The sequence below is a fragment of the Mesocricetus auratus genome, unplaced genomic scaffold (genome assembly GCF_017639785.1).
Source record: "Mesocricetus auratus isolate SY011 unplaced genomic scaffold, BCM_Maur_2.0 Super-Scaffold_100045, whole genome shotgun sequence".
Lineage (NCBI taxonomy): Eukaryota > Metazoa > Chordata > Mammalia > Rodentia > Cricetidae > Mesocricetus > Mesocricetus auratus.
Window position 1 is genome coordinate 3,555,381 of NW_024429222.1, and position 16,770 is coordinate 3,572,150.

Sequence of the window (16,770 nt, forward strand, 5' to 3'; positions counted from 1 at the left end):
GGCAGTCAGATTCTCTGCACTCAGAGGTTAATTGGAGAGACCCAACTCAAGAATAGGGGCCAAGAGAAGTGAGGAGACCAGGGCGGACCCTAACCCCGTGCCCTGCACTTTCCCTGCTCATCCCTGATGGAAAGGAAGCGGTGGGCCCAGGATGGCACAGACAGCTGGCCTCGCAGCCTCGGCAGGAAGGAGCTGGCCGTAGACGGGCACTGCCAGCTTATGCCTCCTGGTGACTCCAGACATGCCTCCTGGTGACTGACACAGGACGTTGTCCCCACCCACAGTACTACACCTGCAGCTGCATCCTGGGTTTCATCTCGTGCTCTGTTTTCCTGCGGATGAGCCTGGAGCTGAAGGCCCTGCTGCTGACAGTGGCCTTGGTGGCTTACCTGCTGCTCTTCAACCTCTCCCCCTGCTGGCATGTCCCAGGCAACAGCACGGAAACCAACAGGACACACAGGTGGGCCACTGCTGCAAGCTCGTTGGTTTTGATCTAGCTCCTGGCCAGAGCGTGGTGCTTCGTCCATGGTTCCAGTGAACCAGACCCTGAGGACAAACGGGTTTCTGCTCTAAGAAGGTGGTGACTGGTCCAGGCTCCAGGTCTCCTGCAGTGAGAGCTGGGTGTATGGCTTACGGATGGGTTCTTGGGGAGGTCCTAACAATCAGGCTCCTCCTCTTTCTGAGCCTGTCCAGGGGTGAGAAGAGAGCCAGCTAAGTCTGACCTGTGGCTGGGGCACCAGTGTCAGAGTACAGATGCCTCCTGGGCAGTCACACACTCCCGTGGGTTGAGAAGGGCTCTGCAGCCCCTAAGGCTTCGGTCTGAGGGAAGGACTTGGATCTCTTGCAGCCCACATGGTTAGAATCTTGAGGAACTGGGGGGAAGGGGGCGGAACCTGCCTGCCTTGCTCTGGCCAGGTCCTTCTGCCAGTCACTGTTGCAGCTCCTCAGTCACAGACAGGCCTTTTGGAGTGACCATGAAGTCCCTTCACTGAGGCTGCCACCCCAGTGCCCCTGCTTCCCTGCACAGCTACAAATGTTTACTCCCTACCCCTTAGGACACCACCACTCCTGCCTGCTGGACAAAGCACACCCAGCTACACCCTTGCTCTGGAGGCTCAGGTGACTACTCCCTCCCCCGGCAAATGTTTAGAGAAAGATCTGAAGACCATGATCAACTTCTACCTGGTCCTGTTCTATGCTACCCTCATCTTGCTGTCTAGACAGGTGTGTAGGCTCCTTGCCCAGCCTCTGCTGAGCCAACAGTTAGTGTGGAGGGCTGGGGCCCAAGATACCAATGTGGTAGAGGCTTGTCATGGAGGTGCTGGTCTCGTGGGCGGGGCAGGGTGGGCAGCACTGTAGGTAGGCTGGTTCAGCACCCGATGTCCCAGCCCTGGGTGATGTGTCACAGGTGTGACAGCTATGACACCGGCTCCCTGGTTTACAGATTGACTACTATTGCCGCTTGGACTGTCTGTGGAAGAAGAAGTTCAAGAAAGAGCACGAGGAGTTTGAAACAATGGAGAATGTGAACCGCCTCCTCCTGGAGAATGTGCTGCCAGCGCACGTGGCTGCCCACTTCATTGGTGACAAGGCAGCTGAGGTGTGTGAAGGTGGGGTACTCTAGGAGTCTGTGGGCACAGCTGCCCAGTGCTGGCAAAGCCTGGGTTACTCAGCAGTCCCCCCAGAGTACGCTACGTGCAAAGGCAGGCTTGCAGCAAGTCAGAGGTCTATGTCTACCACGGGGTGTGGGCAAGATGCCTCCCTCGCGTTGACATCCACCCTGGAAAACAGCTCATCATGAGGTTTAGACATGCTGAGGTGTCCATCATCCGGATGTTCTGCACTGCTAAGACTCCTGCACTTCCATGAGGCACATGTGGCAGGGCCTCTCTGACACAGGGAACGGGCCCCAGGACAGCTCAGTACAAAACCACCTCCTCACTGGACTCCTCCTGCTTTAGCTGTATTCAAGCCGTCACAGCTCACACAGCTGGCCAGCCTGCACTGGCACTCCCCAGCACCTGAACCCAGTGGTCTTAGGGTCCTGTCTCTCCTCTGCCCTGATGTAGGACTGGTACCATCAGTCTTATGACTGTGTCTGTGTCATGTTTGCATCCGTTCCGGACTTCAAAGTGTTCTACACTGAGTGCGATGTCAACAAAGAAGGATTGGAGTGCCTGCGCCTGTTGAATGAGATCATTGCTGATTTCGACGAGGTGAGGCCTGGCCAGTCTGCATAGGGGTGTAGAGCCTGTCACCTGTGTGGTGGCAAGGGGAGGGTGGAGGCTCAATGGTAGAATGCAAGCTTAACTATGTGTGAAGCTCTGGCTTGATCCTTAGTCCTGGAAGAGAAAACAGCAGTTAAAGAAAACATGAGGCCATCGGGCTGGCAACTGTATTACATTAAATACCAAGAGACGTATTTTTTTTAATTGAGTAAGCAAACTTTTATTAAATATCTACTGGTCCTTCCAGAGCAACTTTGACTCAGTCTAAGCTCATTCTGTCAACAACTCGGGCTAGTTTGTGGGAGACACTGACCCATCTCTAAGTAAATGATGCTGGGTAGGTTGCTCTTAAAAGGATCAGCGTGCAGACAAGGGAAGGGAGTAGAGGATGGGAGCTGTGTCTTCAGGACTTGCAGTCATGAGCTCAGATGGACACACACGCCATGCATGCGATGTGTCTGCATTGTACATCGGGAAGGCAGGTCCCCTCTTCCTTTTCTCTTCCAAGGCTATAGTGGTTTCCTTTTGATTTGCAGCTGCTGCTGAAGCCCAAGTTCAGCGGTGTGGAGAAGATCAAGACCATTGGCAGCACCTATATGGCTGCAGCAGGTCTCAGTATCCCCTCAGGACATGAGAACCAGGTACTCCAGGCCTGTGTGAAAATCAATACTACAGGCTATCCCTAGTCCTATCACTTTCTTTGGCACAGCCTGTAGATCCTTGATGGGAACAGGAACTCTATACCCATGAGATGTGCGTGCCCTCAGTCAAGGCTGCATAGAGTAGGTATGTAATCCATGTCCTGCAGGACCTGGAGCGGCAGCATGTGCACATTGGTGTCTTGGTGGAGTTCAGCATGGCCCTGATGAGCAAGCTGGATGGAATCAACAGGCACTCCTTCAATTCCTTCCGCCTCCGAGTTGGTGAGGCTCACAAACGGGCGGCTCAGCCTTGTGCACAGCCTCCTGGTTGGAGGGTGTTCTGGGCCCTTTGCTATGAGTTTTCAGTAAACTCTCTGATGTCATCATTAACATTGACCTTTTGCATATGGTCATGTAGCCTTTGTGGGGGAAGTATGTGTGTGTGGTTTGGGAGTTATCTTATTTCTTGACTGTCTCCCTGGAACCTGGGGCTTGCAAATGAGGTTGGGCTGGCTGGCCAGCCAGTGAGCCCAAGAGACCTGCCTGTGTCCATACCCCAATACTAGGATTACAGGTGTCATCACACTTCTTACATGGGGTGCTAGGGATCCAACTCAGGTTCCCAATGTTTGTGTAACAAACTGAGCTCTCTCCAATCCCTTTTATTAATAAATTTAGAATTACATTTCTTTCGTGTGACATACCACAGTTCACGTGTGGAGGTTGGAGAACAACTTACAGGAGTCAGTTCTCTTCCCACCATGTGGGTTCAGGGAATTTAACACAGATCACCAGACTTTGTGGCATCATTGTCAGCCGCCAACCCTACCTTTGAAAAATTTTAATAATATGTAACTATATAAATGCAGGGCCAAAAGTCATGGCTGCAAATAAATGATCTTATAATACAGAGACTAAAACAGATTAAACCAAACCAGTCATAGCTTTACAAGTAGGCATTTAAAGCCTTTTTATTTTTATTTTTAAAAGAGAAATTAGCATATACTAGGGAAGAGCTAATGAATCCAGGAGTCTGGACAAGAGATAGCTGGGGCCTTTCATACCTCAGGAGCACAACCTGCAGAAGAGAACAGGTCCAAGGGAACCTGCACCCCTTTTGCCCTGTTACCCATCTCTGTGGGCTTCCTCAGTGTTACTACACATGGCTAACTGTAAATCATCTTAAGGCATAAACCATGGGCCTGTAATTGCTGGAGTGATTGGAGCACGCAAGCCTCAGTATGACATCTGGGGAAACACAGTCAACGTAGCCAGCCGAATGGAGAGCACTGGAGAGCTTGGGAAAATCCAGGTAAAGGTCCACTGGGAAGCATGGACTTGGGGAAAAGACACGCCCTGAGGAGGTATCCTGCTCTAGGACCTGGCCCTTCTATCACTTGGCTGTGTGACTCTGGCCATCACTGTTGGGAATAGACAATGGAGACACTGCTCTTCATTTCAGGTCACAGAAGAGACGTGCACCATCCTCCAGGGACTAGGATATTCTTGTGAGTGCCGAGGGCTGATCAACGTCAAAGGCAAAGGCGAGCTGCGGACTTACTTTGTGTGTACAGACACTGCCAAGTTTCAAGGGCTGGGGCTGAACTGAGGTGTCTGGTAGTCAGTCTCCTTCCCTGAGGGAGCCAAGAATGCAGCCCATGCCAGCTGCAGATGGCCATGTGGCTGCGTTGGACTTGCACTACAGGACGGCTTTGACACGTACATCAGATTCTGTTTGAAGCAGCTACTAAGTTGTCCACAGGACCTCCGTGTTTCAGCCTGTGCGGTTCCTAGTTAGATCACTGGTCTACTACAGGCTATGTGCGTGTTCCAGACTGTTGGGGAAGAGACCTTAGTGTGTGACCAAGACTGATACCCAGTGAATAGCATACACAGGGCGACAGACCCTCTCCTGGTTCTAGGAGACTCAGCCAGGTTGTCTAGCATGGGTTGAAGCCTCTTCTTCCCATCAGTACCTGCCATGGGATGCTAATCTCTCATGCAGGTGACATTCTGGCAAATGGAATTGAAAACAGTGTGCATACTGGCAAGTGGTCTCAAACAGCAGGAAAAATTTCTAATTGACATGCCACTTTTTACCATCTCTGGCTTATGTCTGAAATGGGAGTTTTACCTTTACTACAGACTCTTTGATGCTAGACAAAGATCTTCTTTCCAGTATATTCTCCCTTCTTAACCACTGACTACATGTAAACAGGACTGCTGTCCAGTGCTAGGATGAACTTGACTACAGAGACAGTTCTAAGGGTGGCAAGGAGCAGCAAAGCCTTGGATCTCCATCAAGCATTTTGACGTAGGTCTTTTGGGACAAGGTTCAGGAAGCTCAAAGTCTAGAAATGAGGTATAATGCTTCAGTTTTTCTGTCTGCATTTTATTTATTCTTTTGGAGACAGGGTCAGCCTAGGTTGGCCTCAAACTATCAACTCTACGGCTTCAGTTTCCTGAGTGCTTCAAATACAGATGTGCACTACCATGGCTAGCCTTTTTTTCCATGGGAAAGCCTGTGTAGAGAGGGCTTGGGCAATCTGTGTACCTCCTGTTCTTTCTCCAGTCTTCTGAGTTGAGTGCAGAGTTGCAGAGACTATTCATCTACCTGGCAGGAACATGTGTTGAGGTCCCTGACCTGTAAAATTGAGCCCCTTGACAAATGCCAAGTTATTCTCCCTCAAATGAGTCAAGGCAAAAACTAGCTTTGTGTGATGGTGTTTTACTGTGCTTTAGCTCCAGACCACTCAATGTGAGAGATGAGCAAACATATCACTCCTTTCTGGAAGTGACTTCACTACATCATGGTATTCTTAGCTAGAAGTCACCAGGGAACCTCCTAAAGTACAGAAAATCATGCATACAGGAGTCTGCAAATGATGTATGTGTTGCAGGAGGGTGCCTGACCAGCCAGACTTAACCTGGAACTTCAGTTCAAAGATGAGTGGTCAGGGATTCAGACCACTGTGTTCTGTGGAGTTTATCAGCCCCGGGAAGAGGGGCTGACTCCAGTCTGCACAAAGGAATCTAGCAGTGGTCAGGGCTTTTCCAGCAGGCTCCTTTGGGGTTAGGATGCAGTCCACTCAGAGCAGGAATACTCACTCCTACTCTTCCAATATCCAAGTTACTTTTTTTCTCTCCAGCAACAGAAATCCTGGTTTAAAAATAATTGGCTACTGCTCACACATGGTTCTCTATTTTCAACTGAAGCACTGTGTTAGGAATATTTTTAAGTTATTGTTCAAGTCTTAAGAGTGTAACTGACAAAAAATAAAAAAACCACTTGGGAGTTATGCACATACTTGTTTTTGAATTTCCAAGTAATTTCTTCACAAGTGTCTTGTTTTATCATAGGAACTTAAAAAACCCCAAAGCCTTCTGTGGGTCAAGGATTCATTTCAGAGTCTCCCCTAAGGTGGCCTTCATTGACTACAGAAGGTAATACTCTAGGTTTTCCCGCTTACTTAGGGACACTTCCTGACAAATGATTATTATTGCATACTTCATGGAGAACAGGCCAATGCTTGGAGCAGGTGAAGCAAACAACTATGGTTTGCTCTGTATGCTTAATATTTATAGCTCCATAACATCTGTCTCAAGTGTTTTGTTTCCTTTTCATATAAATCAGTGTCTGGCTCCTTTTTATATATTCAACCAACAATTAAAAAACCTGAATTTCCTAAGGTGTTTTTTTTTTTTCCTAAGGTGTTTTGAATTGAAGTATTTCTGGGTCTTCAGGAACTGGCTTGTGGCAAGCAGATCTACTGGTGAATTATAGGTTATTGTCTAACACTGTATATGAGGCAAGGTTTCATATAGCTCAGGCTGTCCTCAAACCTTCAACTCCTAATCTTCCTGTGTTTACTCCTAGAGTGCTAGGATAATAGACATATGCCATTATAGCCAGACTCTTTCTTTTTGGGTGCATATGCATCTGTGGAGATCAGAAGACAACCTTGGTATCAGTCTTCACCTTCTATCTTGAGACGGGGTCGCTCTCTTCTGCCAGCTTCATGCTAGCTGCCCTGTTGAGTGTCCAGGGGTCCTTGGTCCCTGACTTCCATCATCCCACAGGACTGAAGACTATAGCCATGCACACTACTGCACCCAGCTTTTCACTTGGCTTCTGGGGACCAAACTCAGGCTGTCAAGCTTGCACAAGCACTTTAATCATCCAACCGCCCTCCACTTACAGCTCTTTGTGGCCAATTTATGTGGTTCTGGGGATGAGACTCCAGGCCTCACAAAGGCTAGCCCTCAAGCACTCTACCAACAGACCTATACCCTTCAGCCCCTAAACTCTATTATAGAGACTAAAACCAGAAATCTAAAACGACTTGATAGAAGCACACTTCAATTGATTTTTTTATTTTATTAGCATAATGGTCTACAAAAGAGTAAAATTATAATTTCTTTCTTTTCTTTTTTGAGAGAAGAGTTTCTCTGTATTGCCCTGGCTATCCTGGAACTCGGTTTGTAGACCAGGCTGGCCTTGAACTCACTGAGGTCTGCCTGCCTCTGTCTTCCAAGTGCTGGGATTAAAGGCATATGCCCACCATGCCCAGCTCCTATAATTTCTTGAGATAATCAACTTTCCTTTACTGTCCTTATTCTGGCGTAATAATGATCTTTCTATTATTATTATTATTATTATTTTTTTTTTTGGTTTTTCGAGACAGGGTTTCTCTGTGGCTTTGGAGGCTGTCCTGGAACTAGCTCTTGTAGACCAGGCTGGCCTCGAACTCACAGAGATCCGCCTGCCTCTGCCTCCCAAGTGCTGGGATTAAAGGTGTGCGCCACCAACGCCCGGCTCTTTCTATTATTTTAAATTATTTATTATTTACTTTTGCTTGCATGTATGTCTGTGTGAAGGTGCCAGGTCCCCTGGAACTGGAGTTACAAACAGATGCCATGAGGGTGCTGGGAATTGAACCCAGGTCCTCTGGAAGAGCAGCCAGTGCTCTTAACTCTGAGCCATCTCTACCCCCACTTTTTGAGGCAGGTTCTCATTATGTAGCCCAGCTGGCCTCAAATTTATGGCAATCCTCTTGTCTTAGCTTCCCAAGTACTGGGATTATAAGTATTGAGCTACCATACCCAGCTTGCTTTTCAAACAGGTTATATCTTGATCCAGACTTAGAAAGATCATCATTCATCTCAGCCCAGTGACGTGTGATAGAAGGGGGACATATCTGATGGTTTCCAACTTAATCTGCTTGGCCACTTGACCTCTGTATTTCTGATAAAGGGAAATGATTCAGGGACATGAAACAGGTAGCCTTGGAGAAACTGAGCAGAGGCAGGCTCTCCTTTAAGCTCTAGACTAATGTGTCTAAGGATGATTGATTCATCTTTCTTGTGTGTCCTTTCGCTATAGCTCCAAATAACTACAAAAAAAAATACTCTAGACATGTTTTATTACCATGAATCTCCTAGCCAGCTTTTCCTTTTGTATGTTGGGGGAAGATGCAGCACCTAATAACCAAATACCATTCCCATCAGGTACACAGATGGCAGAACCATACCAGGAAACCTTAACATTATCTTGAGTGTGTTCACGTTCATGGTATGATGCTAGAAAATCTCACTTGACAGAGCTGCGTTTAAAAGGTTGGGTCCTGGGCCAGTGAGAAGGTTCAGTAAGTAAAAAGGCATTTTGTAACAAGTCTGGTGACCTAATCCAGAGTATCCACGGTTGAAGCAGAAAATCCACTCCCCAAAGTTGTCCTCTGACTGTTACACAAACACTGTGGCATACACGCATGTGCCCATGTGTACACAAGCACATCAAACCACAACAACAACAAAGCTGGGTTTTGCCAGTTAAATCCAACAGCACTAGTGGTCGTCTGCAAGGCCACCAGGATGGCCTGCTCACAAGACTACTTTTCTCAGAATGTCATTCAGATGAGTTCTGGTAAGGCAGATCTTACAACTACCTGCTTGTAATGTGAAAAATGGGGAATTAATTTATTTTGAGGCCCCGCCCCTTTGAAAGGTGACCATGGAAAAAGGCTAGTGTGTGTCCCGGGTGTTTATCCTCAGACCCAAGTCAGACCAAGTCAAGGGACAATTCAGCTGACACGTCAGCAAGCCTCACAGTCCCAGGTTCAGCTTTATTTCCTAATACAAGTCCAATCTCTGGAACATTGAAAGGAACTGTTCCAAAGCTTAATTAAAACACAATTTACAAATAGTTAATATCTTCTGAAAAGCACCTCCGGGTTCAGAATGAAAAAATATGTACATAATGTAATCAATACCAGGCTAGCTTCAGCTTCCGCCAGGCCCACACTGGGCAGCACAGGCCTCCTTAGGTTCTTCACACTCTGAAGAAGAAGACAGCACTCAGCATTTTGTCCCACTGGGTTATAAACAGAAGCTAGTATTCAGTAGTTACTGCTTGCCAGTCCTCTATGCCACATTCACAGCTAAGGAGAAGCCTGGTTGAAGTCACTGCTGCATCAAATCTATTAATTCTTTAAACACAATGGAAAGAAAACTAAAGGATACCACAATAAAACCCATTACTTTGTATGCTAATCTCAAAAATTACATGAAATAGTATCAAATCAGATGAGGGTTCTTAAGTCATCTTAAGGGAAAAGGGCTGACTTTCCTTTTATTCATAACCATCTCCCACCCACAGACATAGGGCACCTACCTTCTGTCAAATCTACAAAGCTGTTTCCCATGATGGGGGAAGGAACAGAAATCCCCATTGCTTTACGGACTCCATGTATGCTCACGACATCACCCGGAGTCACTTGCTGTGTGAGTTCTTTAAGGTTATTGGTCACTTGTTCAGCTAGGAAAGATGAGGGGAAAAAAGATCAAGGTACCAAAGTGGTTCCTTTAGACAGCCTCTCCCACTCCAGGGTTTCTCCAGGTAGCCCTGGCTATCCTGGAACTTGCTGTGTAAACCAAACTGGCCTCAAACTCACAGAGATCCTCCTACCTCTGCCTCCTGAGTGCTGGTATTTAAAGGCATGTGCCATCACCACCTGGCCCTTTAGACATTTTTAAGAGTCTTGCTATGTAGCCCTTGCTGGCCCTGGGTTCACAGAAATTCTCCTGCCTCAGCCCTCAAAGGGGTAGATGTGTGCATGCTAAAAGTCAATGTGAGTTCTCTTCTTCAGTTACGTCTGTCTTACTGTTTGAGGCAGGGTCTCGCAACGAACCTAGAGTACACTGACTTGGCTCGCCTGGCCAGTGAGCTCCAGGGGTCTGCCTATTTCCACCCTCTCATTAAGGTTGGAGATGCATGCCACTGTGCACTTTCACGTGCTGGGAATCTGAATCCAGACCCTCATGTTTTCGTGGCAAACACTTTGCCAACTGAACCATCTACCTAACCTGGTAATTCAAAGAAAAGCCCTAAAGAATTGTAAATGTATAAATGCAGAAATACTACATTCAGGTAGTTACTTTCCAGTACTGCCACTTGCTGGAGGTCTTCCTTTCATGCACCCAGCCCTGCTCTACTTCCCATCAATGGGACAAACATACCAAGGTACATTTCTCTGTAAGAAGGACCCAAGAGACAGATCATATTGGGAGGAGGCCTGGTGCTCAGCCGCTCATTCTGTGCCTCCTGGAGTTCCCTGAGTAATCTTGTAGTCTCATCAAGCTTCCTCTGGAACACTTCAGCTTCTGTGTGATAAGAAGACAACACTGAAGAAAACAAAGGCAGCCTGTGTTTGATCTGCTATGGTGAGCTTTTATTCCAATTGAGACCAACAGTATAGCTAGGCTCTAAACCCAGATGGCCAAGATTTTCCTGTAGTAAGTACTAGTCTCTAAACATAGTTGGCCAAGATTTTCCTGTAGTAAGCATTAGGTTAATTAGTGTTGACATGGCAACAAGTCTAACTACCTGTGCCTGACAGTTTCCAGCAACCTGGGATCCCAGACACCCACCTTCAGAGTCAAAGACTTCAGCTGGAGCACCGAAGTTTGTCACTGCTTGCAGTGCTGTGAGCCTGTCCTGACTGCTAGACTCCAAACGCCCAGTTGGCTCTATTTGTGTAATCTGCTTCAACAGGAAAAAAAAAGTTAATATTTGAGTTTGCTAAATCATGACAGTGCCAAGGAAAAATCAGTATGATGGCTTGTGCTTACAAGAAAAGTTATTCCACCTAGTCACCTTACAGTCAGAATTTTCATTATGTCTTCCAAGAACTCTTTTAAAAATGTTATTCTCAAATCCTGGCCAAAAAAGCGACCATAAATCCACACTTCTCTGTAATGACATGACAGCTTATGCAATCTACATCATTTGATTCATGTCAACATTCCGACAAAAAGTTATTACAAGAGCCTGTCACTGTCTAAACTGCTAAGTGCTTTTGGTGACTATGGCAATGACTGTTTCAAAGGTCAATGTTCCAGCCCAGCCATCCCACACTTGTCACTTGCATTTCTATAGATCTATATACAAGCCCCAAACCTAGGTCATTAGTATTGCACAAGAGAACAAAGTCTTAAGAGTAGATTTGTAGTTTTGGAATCATAAGACTCAGAATTTCCATAACTTCACCACAACTTTTAAAGAATACATCAATTCAATTAACAAGAACCAAAAATTCATGGTTCCATCTTTACTTGGGTGCTGACTGTGCTCCAAGTGCAGTCAATCTGACTACCTGGCTGTCCACATATGGGGTGAGGAGTATGCAGTGCAGAAAAAGTATGTAACTGTGATTCACCATTTCAGCTGGACCCACACAACTCCACTCAACCGTCTTTTTACCTGACATCCTTTCCTGCTTGATCATTAAACATAAGATCTTGTTGGATCCTCTTTCCCTGAAGATGGCATTGTTTACCTATGTCCTATCTGCTTCATCACAACTTTTCCTTCCTCCAGGTAAAGTTTGGCTTGAGTCTGTCCAATCTGGCAACACCCCTTTTTAGCTCAGTGTCCTCAAGTTATGTAACCTACTGAGGTCTATCCTTTGCCTCTATTATTTTACCGAGGTGCTCTGGTCAAGGTTATGAATGACGCCTGCAAGGGCTCCTCACTGGACTATCTACAGCTTCCAATCTTGCTGAATCTACTCCATTTCTACTAACCATCCTCTCATGGGATTCATTCATTATTCAATTTTGGACTTCTCCAAAGTTCTATCCTTCAACCTTTTCCATGCTCTCCCTGAAGAGTCTCACTTGTATGGCTGGAATAAAATTAATTTTGAATCACACCTGTCAGACTTACACCATAGCCCAGACTTTGGACTTTCAGGCCCATCCCTTGAACAATGTCGCAAACAACCTGTCAAGACAAACTCTCTGGGCCTTTTCTCTCAAAGGTTCTTTTTACCTACACATCCTACACGAGCTAATAATCACCTATCTCACCCACCAGATCTTGTCAATTTTGTATTATGTCTCTCTTTTGTATAGCCAAAGAATCCCAAGTTCAGATTCTCTTCCTGTATGTTGATAGGCTAAGTTACTTTTTGCTTAAGGCATGTCCCACAGCCTTTTTAAAAAACAAAACAAAAACCAGGGTCTCTCTACATAGCCCTGTACCCTTAAACTTACTATGTAGACCAGGCTGGCCTTGAATACCAAGTGATCTACTTGCCTTTGCCTCCTGAGTGCTGGTACAAAAGTATACATCACTATGTCCAGCAAGTCCCACAGCTTTCCAATGGTTCCTCTCGTCATAATTTATCATACTAACCCACCTTTTATGTTCTAGGAGCACATCTCAGCTTTTTATTACTGCACAGAGAACTCATCATTGGGTTCCACCTACACAATCTCACTACCTGTCTTCCTCTTCTTGGGAACCCTGCGTCATCTGCTTTCTGAGACCACTGAGCATGTGTCCTGTATGCTGGGAGAATGAATGCCTCTTCATCTTCCAGTCCTGTTCTTGCTCCTGCAAGCAATGTGTCCCCCAAACTTGAAGGTGCATGCTGGGCAGTTACACTGCGGTAACGGTTTTGGGCTCCCTCCTTCCAATACTTGTCTATGACATGAGCTACTTCGTTTACTCCAATTATCACATTTTTATTAAAAATAATTATTTTGTGTGCATGAGAGGGGTACACATGCCATGGCACAGTGTGTGTGTGTGGGGCGACTTCGATGATGGACCACGCCGTGGCACATAATAGTGTTCTGGAGGTCAGAAGAGAGCTTTTGTGGAGTTATTTCTCTTCTTTTATATAGGTTCCAAGGACTGAACTCTATCTGTAGGCTTGTGTGACAAGCATCTTTACCTGCTGAGCCCCAAGTAGTACTATTCATCTTAAAATAAATAAAGCCTAACCATTTGTGTCTCTTAACTTATTCTCCATTTAAGGAATAAAATGTAAGCACCTCTGCTTCTCTTGCTGTGTCCAGCGCTCTGGTCTGGCTTTCATCTTCAGGTGATAACTGTATGGATAAAGGAAAAACTTTGATGCAAGCAGTAATAAATGCAAATATTAAGCTAAATAGAAAATTTAACTTTGTGGCAACAGAAAACTATGCAGATTATAAGAATATACATGTATGTATTTTAAATGATTTAATTTTATGTGCAATGTATGCCTGCATGTATGTCAGTGTGAGGTATCGAATCACTTGGAACTGGAGTTACAGACAGTTGTGAGCTGCCATGGGTGCTGCGAATTGAACCTAGGTCCTCTGAAAGAGCAGTCAGTGCTCTTAACCATTGAGCCATCTCTCCAGCCCCAAGAATATATTTTTTACACCAAAACTAATATAATTATTAGCATCCTGAGTCTTTGTGAGTTGCTAGTGATGCTAAGATCCACGCCTGATTATACATAGCCAAGTGTGGTGGTACGTGCCTATAAATGCCTATAAACTAGCAACTGGAGACTGAGGTAGAAGCGTCAGGAGTCTGAGGCTAGATTGGGCTGCATAGACTCTGCCTCAAAAATGTTTTTCTTTTCTAGAACACTGCTATATATTTAAGAATATATTTGGTAAATAGTATATAAATATCTAAATATATAGTCTTTGACAAGGAGGGGAGATGAAGAAACTTTAGAGACTAATAGGCATTAAAGAACCAATACTCTGACAGTAGAGGCTTACTATAAAACACACAAATGCCACAGAATGTAGTTATCCCCCATGATTGTATGCACATTAGTGTTATTCATACACTAGAAAAAAAAATAAGAAAGAAACACATATAGCTGGGTGTGGTGGCGCACACTTTTAATCCCAGTACTCGGGAGGCAGAGGCAGGCAGATCTCTCTGTGTTTGAGGCAAGCCTGCTCTACAGAAAGAGTTCCAGGACAGTGAGATTATCACACAAAGAAATACTGTCTCTGAAAAAAATAAAAACAAACACACAAACAAAAATATCATGGGCATCAATAAAAGTGCTATCTTTTTTTTATTTAGCCCACTTCCAATTTCTAAAAACTGTAAGCCATATATCCTTTATATGTGCAACCCTTGTTTTACTTTGTAGGATAAATTCTGGGAAGAGAAAGTGCTAGATCAAAGGGCAGAAAGACCATATTTCAAATATATTACTGTAGCCACTAAGTCAAAGCAATCTGATTTAAGGTAACTACTATTTCTAATTAGCTAGGGGTAAGGAGTAAACACATTTATTTTTGAACAGGAAATAAGTAGTTCATATGGTAGGATTTTGCAGCAGAAGCCACTGAATTTGAGGCACTGACTCTACTTGCTAAGTCACCCAAGGAACCATCACCATCTGCACAGTGGCAGTCAAGGGGATAAGGCACTGGGGGCTTAGCCATCATCTAGAATTATCTCTTCCGGGGCTAAGAGCACTTGTTCTTGTAGAGGGCCTGAGTCTACTGGCCAGCATCCATGAGGCAGCTCCCAAGAATCTAAGACTCCAGATTTACTACTCCAGTTCCAGGAGATCTGCTAGGCATGCATGTGGTGCATACACATGTAGGCAGGAAAACTGTCATACACATAAAAATAAATAAATTTAAACATTAAAAAACATGATGCCTTCCAAGACTCCTTTAACTTGGTTACCAGACATTCTAGACATCAATAGGAATGGTTCCTGGTTCTAGTCTCTGAGTCAGGACTGAATGATTCCAGGTTATACACTGTTTGTTGACAGAAGAATCAGTGGTTTTCCTGTCCGAGGCTCCCAGTGTGATGCTATCACTGCAACAAGGAAAAGCGTATTTCCCATTCTGCCAGTCAGCTTCGGTCCCACTCAGGAGCAGGACTTTTCATTTCATTAGGCTCCACAGTACCTGCTGACTTCTGAACTCCCGAGTCTTACCAAAATTAATAGAACATGGCCATTTCTAGCTCTCCTGGATCCTGGTAGCTGACTTCTCCTTTCTGTTCACTGTCTGCCACCCATGGCAGTCTGTCCTTTCAGGGGAATGGAGTTCAGCTGTCATGCTGGTTAATCCCTGGTCTCATAACATTGAATGTCTAGGGCTTCAAAGCCATTTATAAACAGCCTGCTTCTCTAACAGCTTGCTTACCACATCCAAGTCCTGTAGGCTTCTGGAATGTCCTCCTTTTGTTAGAACATCCAATAAACTATCTGCCATAACATACGGGTAATCTTGGCATGTGGCCAAAAACTCAGAGATGCTGAAAAAAGATTTGGGAAAATCACTTCTATAGAAATAGTTTCCATGGCTTTATCCCTACCAAAGCCAACTCTTCCCACTAGATGCCCTTTGTTTGTATAACTATAAACCGTTCTGTTTACAAACAACACTGCACCTACACCTACATACTTACCAGTGATTAATTTATCATCATGAATTAACACACACACACACACACACACACACACACACAAAGATTTCAAGTAAGTCTTGGGGTTTCTTGCTATTTCCTCTTAATAATCTTATTCAACTCAGAATTTTCATATGTACTAAAACCTCAAAAATGACACCTTTGTTTGCATAAGCAGGTGTCACAAGCTTAAAGTACTCCAAACTGAAATATCAGCTACTTTCCCAGTGATGCTCTAAAATCACCCCCTTTCAGTAAACTGCAAGTCTGAAAACCCTGATATCATCCCATCTTCTCTTACCCTCCAGTTAAGAACCAGCAACGTACTAATTACTAACCCTCAACACCACAGTGGCTGCTTCCCTGGTCTATCGCTCACGTCCTGGTTTCTGCCCTTGTAGTCCTTGCTTTGCACAGGTACCCAAGTAGTGCCTTCAGAGCCACAAGTCAGACTGGGTCACTACTGTGTGTGCCACCAACCAGCTCCTCATCCACTGAGAGCACCAAGTCCTCGTAGCAATCTCTCTCAGTGACCTTTGTGACCACTGTTTTTCCCTCCACCTGTTCCGCTCCTTACAGATATTCCTGATACTCTTGGCAGGGTCACGCAAACCCTCAGTTCAGGTCCCTTGCTTAGCTACTTCAGAGCCATGATGGCCTTCTTTCAGAGAGGAGCACTGTCAGTTGGTTCCCTCTCCTGTCACTTTCCCAGCATTACTTCTGCTTGGGCCACCCTGTCTTGCTCCAAAGTTCTGTCACTATCTGAAGGAGGGCATGGTTCTGAATGGAATCCTCAGTGTCTGAAGAATGTCTGGCACATAGTGGGGACATACTGCTCATTTGTGGATTGCCTTGATGAGTAATCTAGAACAAACGTGTCCCACTTTATGCAGTCTAAGGATAAGAACTGCTCAGTCTGAAACCACAGCCAGTCTCTTAATTTAGTGACCCTGTCTGGAAACACAACACAAGCACACACGCTAACATGTAAGTGATTAGAGCTATATATCCCTATCCCAAATGTAAATGAACAAAACCCAAAACAACAAAACCCCCAGACCAAGAGCCTACTTAATCTACTGGATTAAATTCTTGAAAATAATAAAAGTTAAGAAGGCACCAGTGCTAAGAAAGAAAATTCAGGCTCAATGTTCCATCCTGGGCCATGTCC

The 16,770-nt window shown here is 45.2% G+C and overlaps 2 protein-coding genes across 9 annotated transcripts in view; one reads left to right on the plus strand and one right to left on the minus strand.

The window, feature by feature from the left end:
• The window catches only part of Adcy7 (adenylate cyclase 7), a 54,542-nt gene extending 47,988 nt beyond the window's left edge, over nt 1-6,554 (plus strand). For 6 of the 7 annotated variants that reach the window (XM_040735397.1, XM_040735399.1, XM_040735401.1 and 3 more), the window contains 8 exons: nt 285-460; nt 1,056-1,224; nt 1,445-1,600; nt 2,070-2,216; nt 2,765-2,869; nt 3,037-3,151; nt 4,057-4,181; nt 4,332-6,554. In XM_040735397.1, coding sequence (XP_040591331.1) covers nt 285-460; nt 1,056-1,224; nt 1,445-1,600; nt 2,070-2,216; nt 2,765-2,869; nt 3,037-3,151; nt 4,057-4,181; nt 4,332-4,478 — 1,140 coding nt within the window. In that variant the 3' untranslated portion in view covers nt 4,479-6,554. The remainder of the gene's footprint in view (nt 1-284; nt 461-1,055; nt 1,225-1,444; nt 1,601-2,069; nt 2,217-2,764; nt 2,870-3,036; nt 3,152-4,056; nt 4,182-4,331) is intronic. The other variant, XM_040735400.1, reaches the window with a different exon arrangement.
• A 2,417-nt stretch (nt 6,555-8,971) lies between these two features.
• Brd7 (bromodomain containing 7) overlaps nt 8,972-16,770 on the minus strand; it is a 30,467-nt gene continuing 22,668 nt past the window's right edge. The window contains exons 12-17 of one of the 2 annotated variants that reach the window (XM_005079172.4): nt 15,338-15,449; nt 13,208-13,264; nt 10,796-10,907; nt 10,385-10,528; nt 9,540-9,683; nt 8,972-9,204 (exon numbers count right to left, since the gene is read on the minus strand). In XM_005079172.4, the coding sequence (XP_005079229.1) occupies nt 9,149-9,204; nt 9,540-9,683; nt 10,385-10,528; nt 10,796-10,907; nt 13,208-13,264; nt 15,338-15,449 (625 nt within the window). In that variant the 3' untranslated portion in view covers nt 8,972-9,148. The other variant, XM_013119925.3, reaches the window with a different exon arrangement.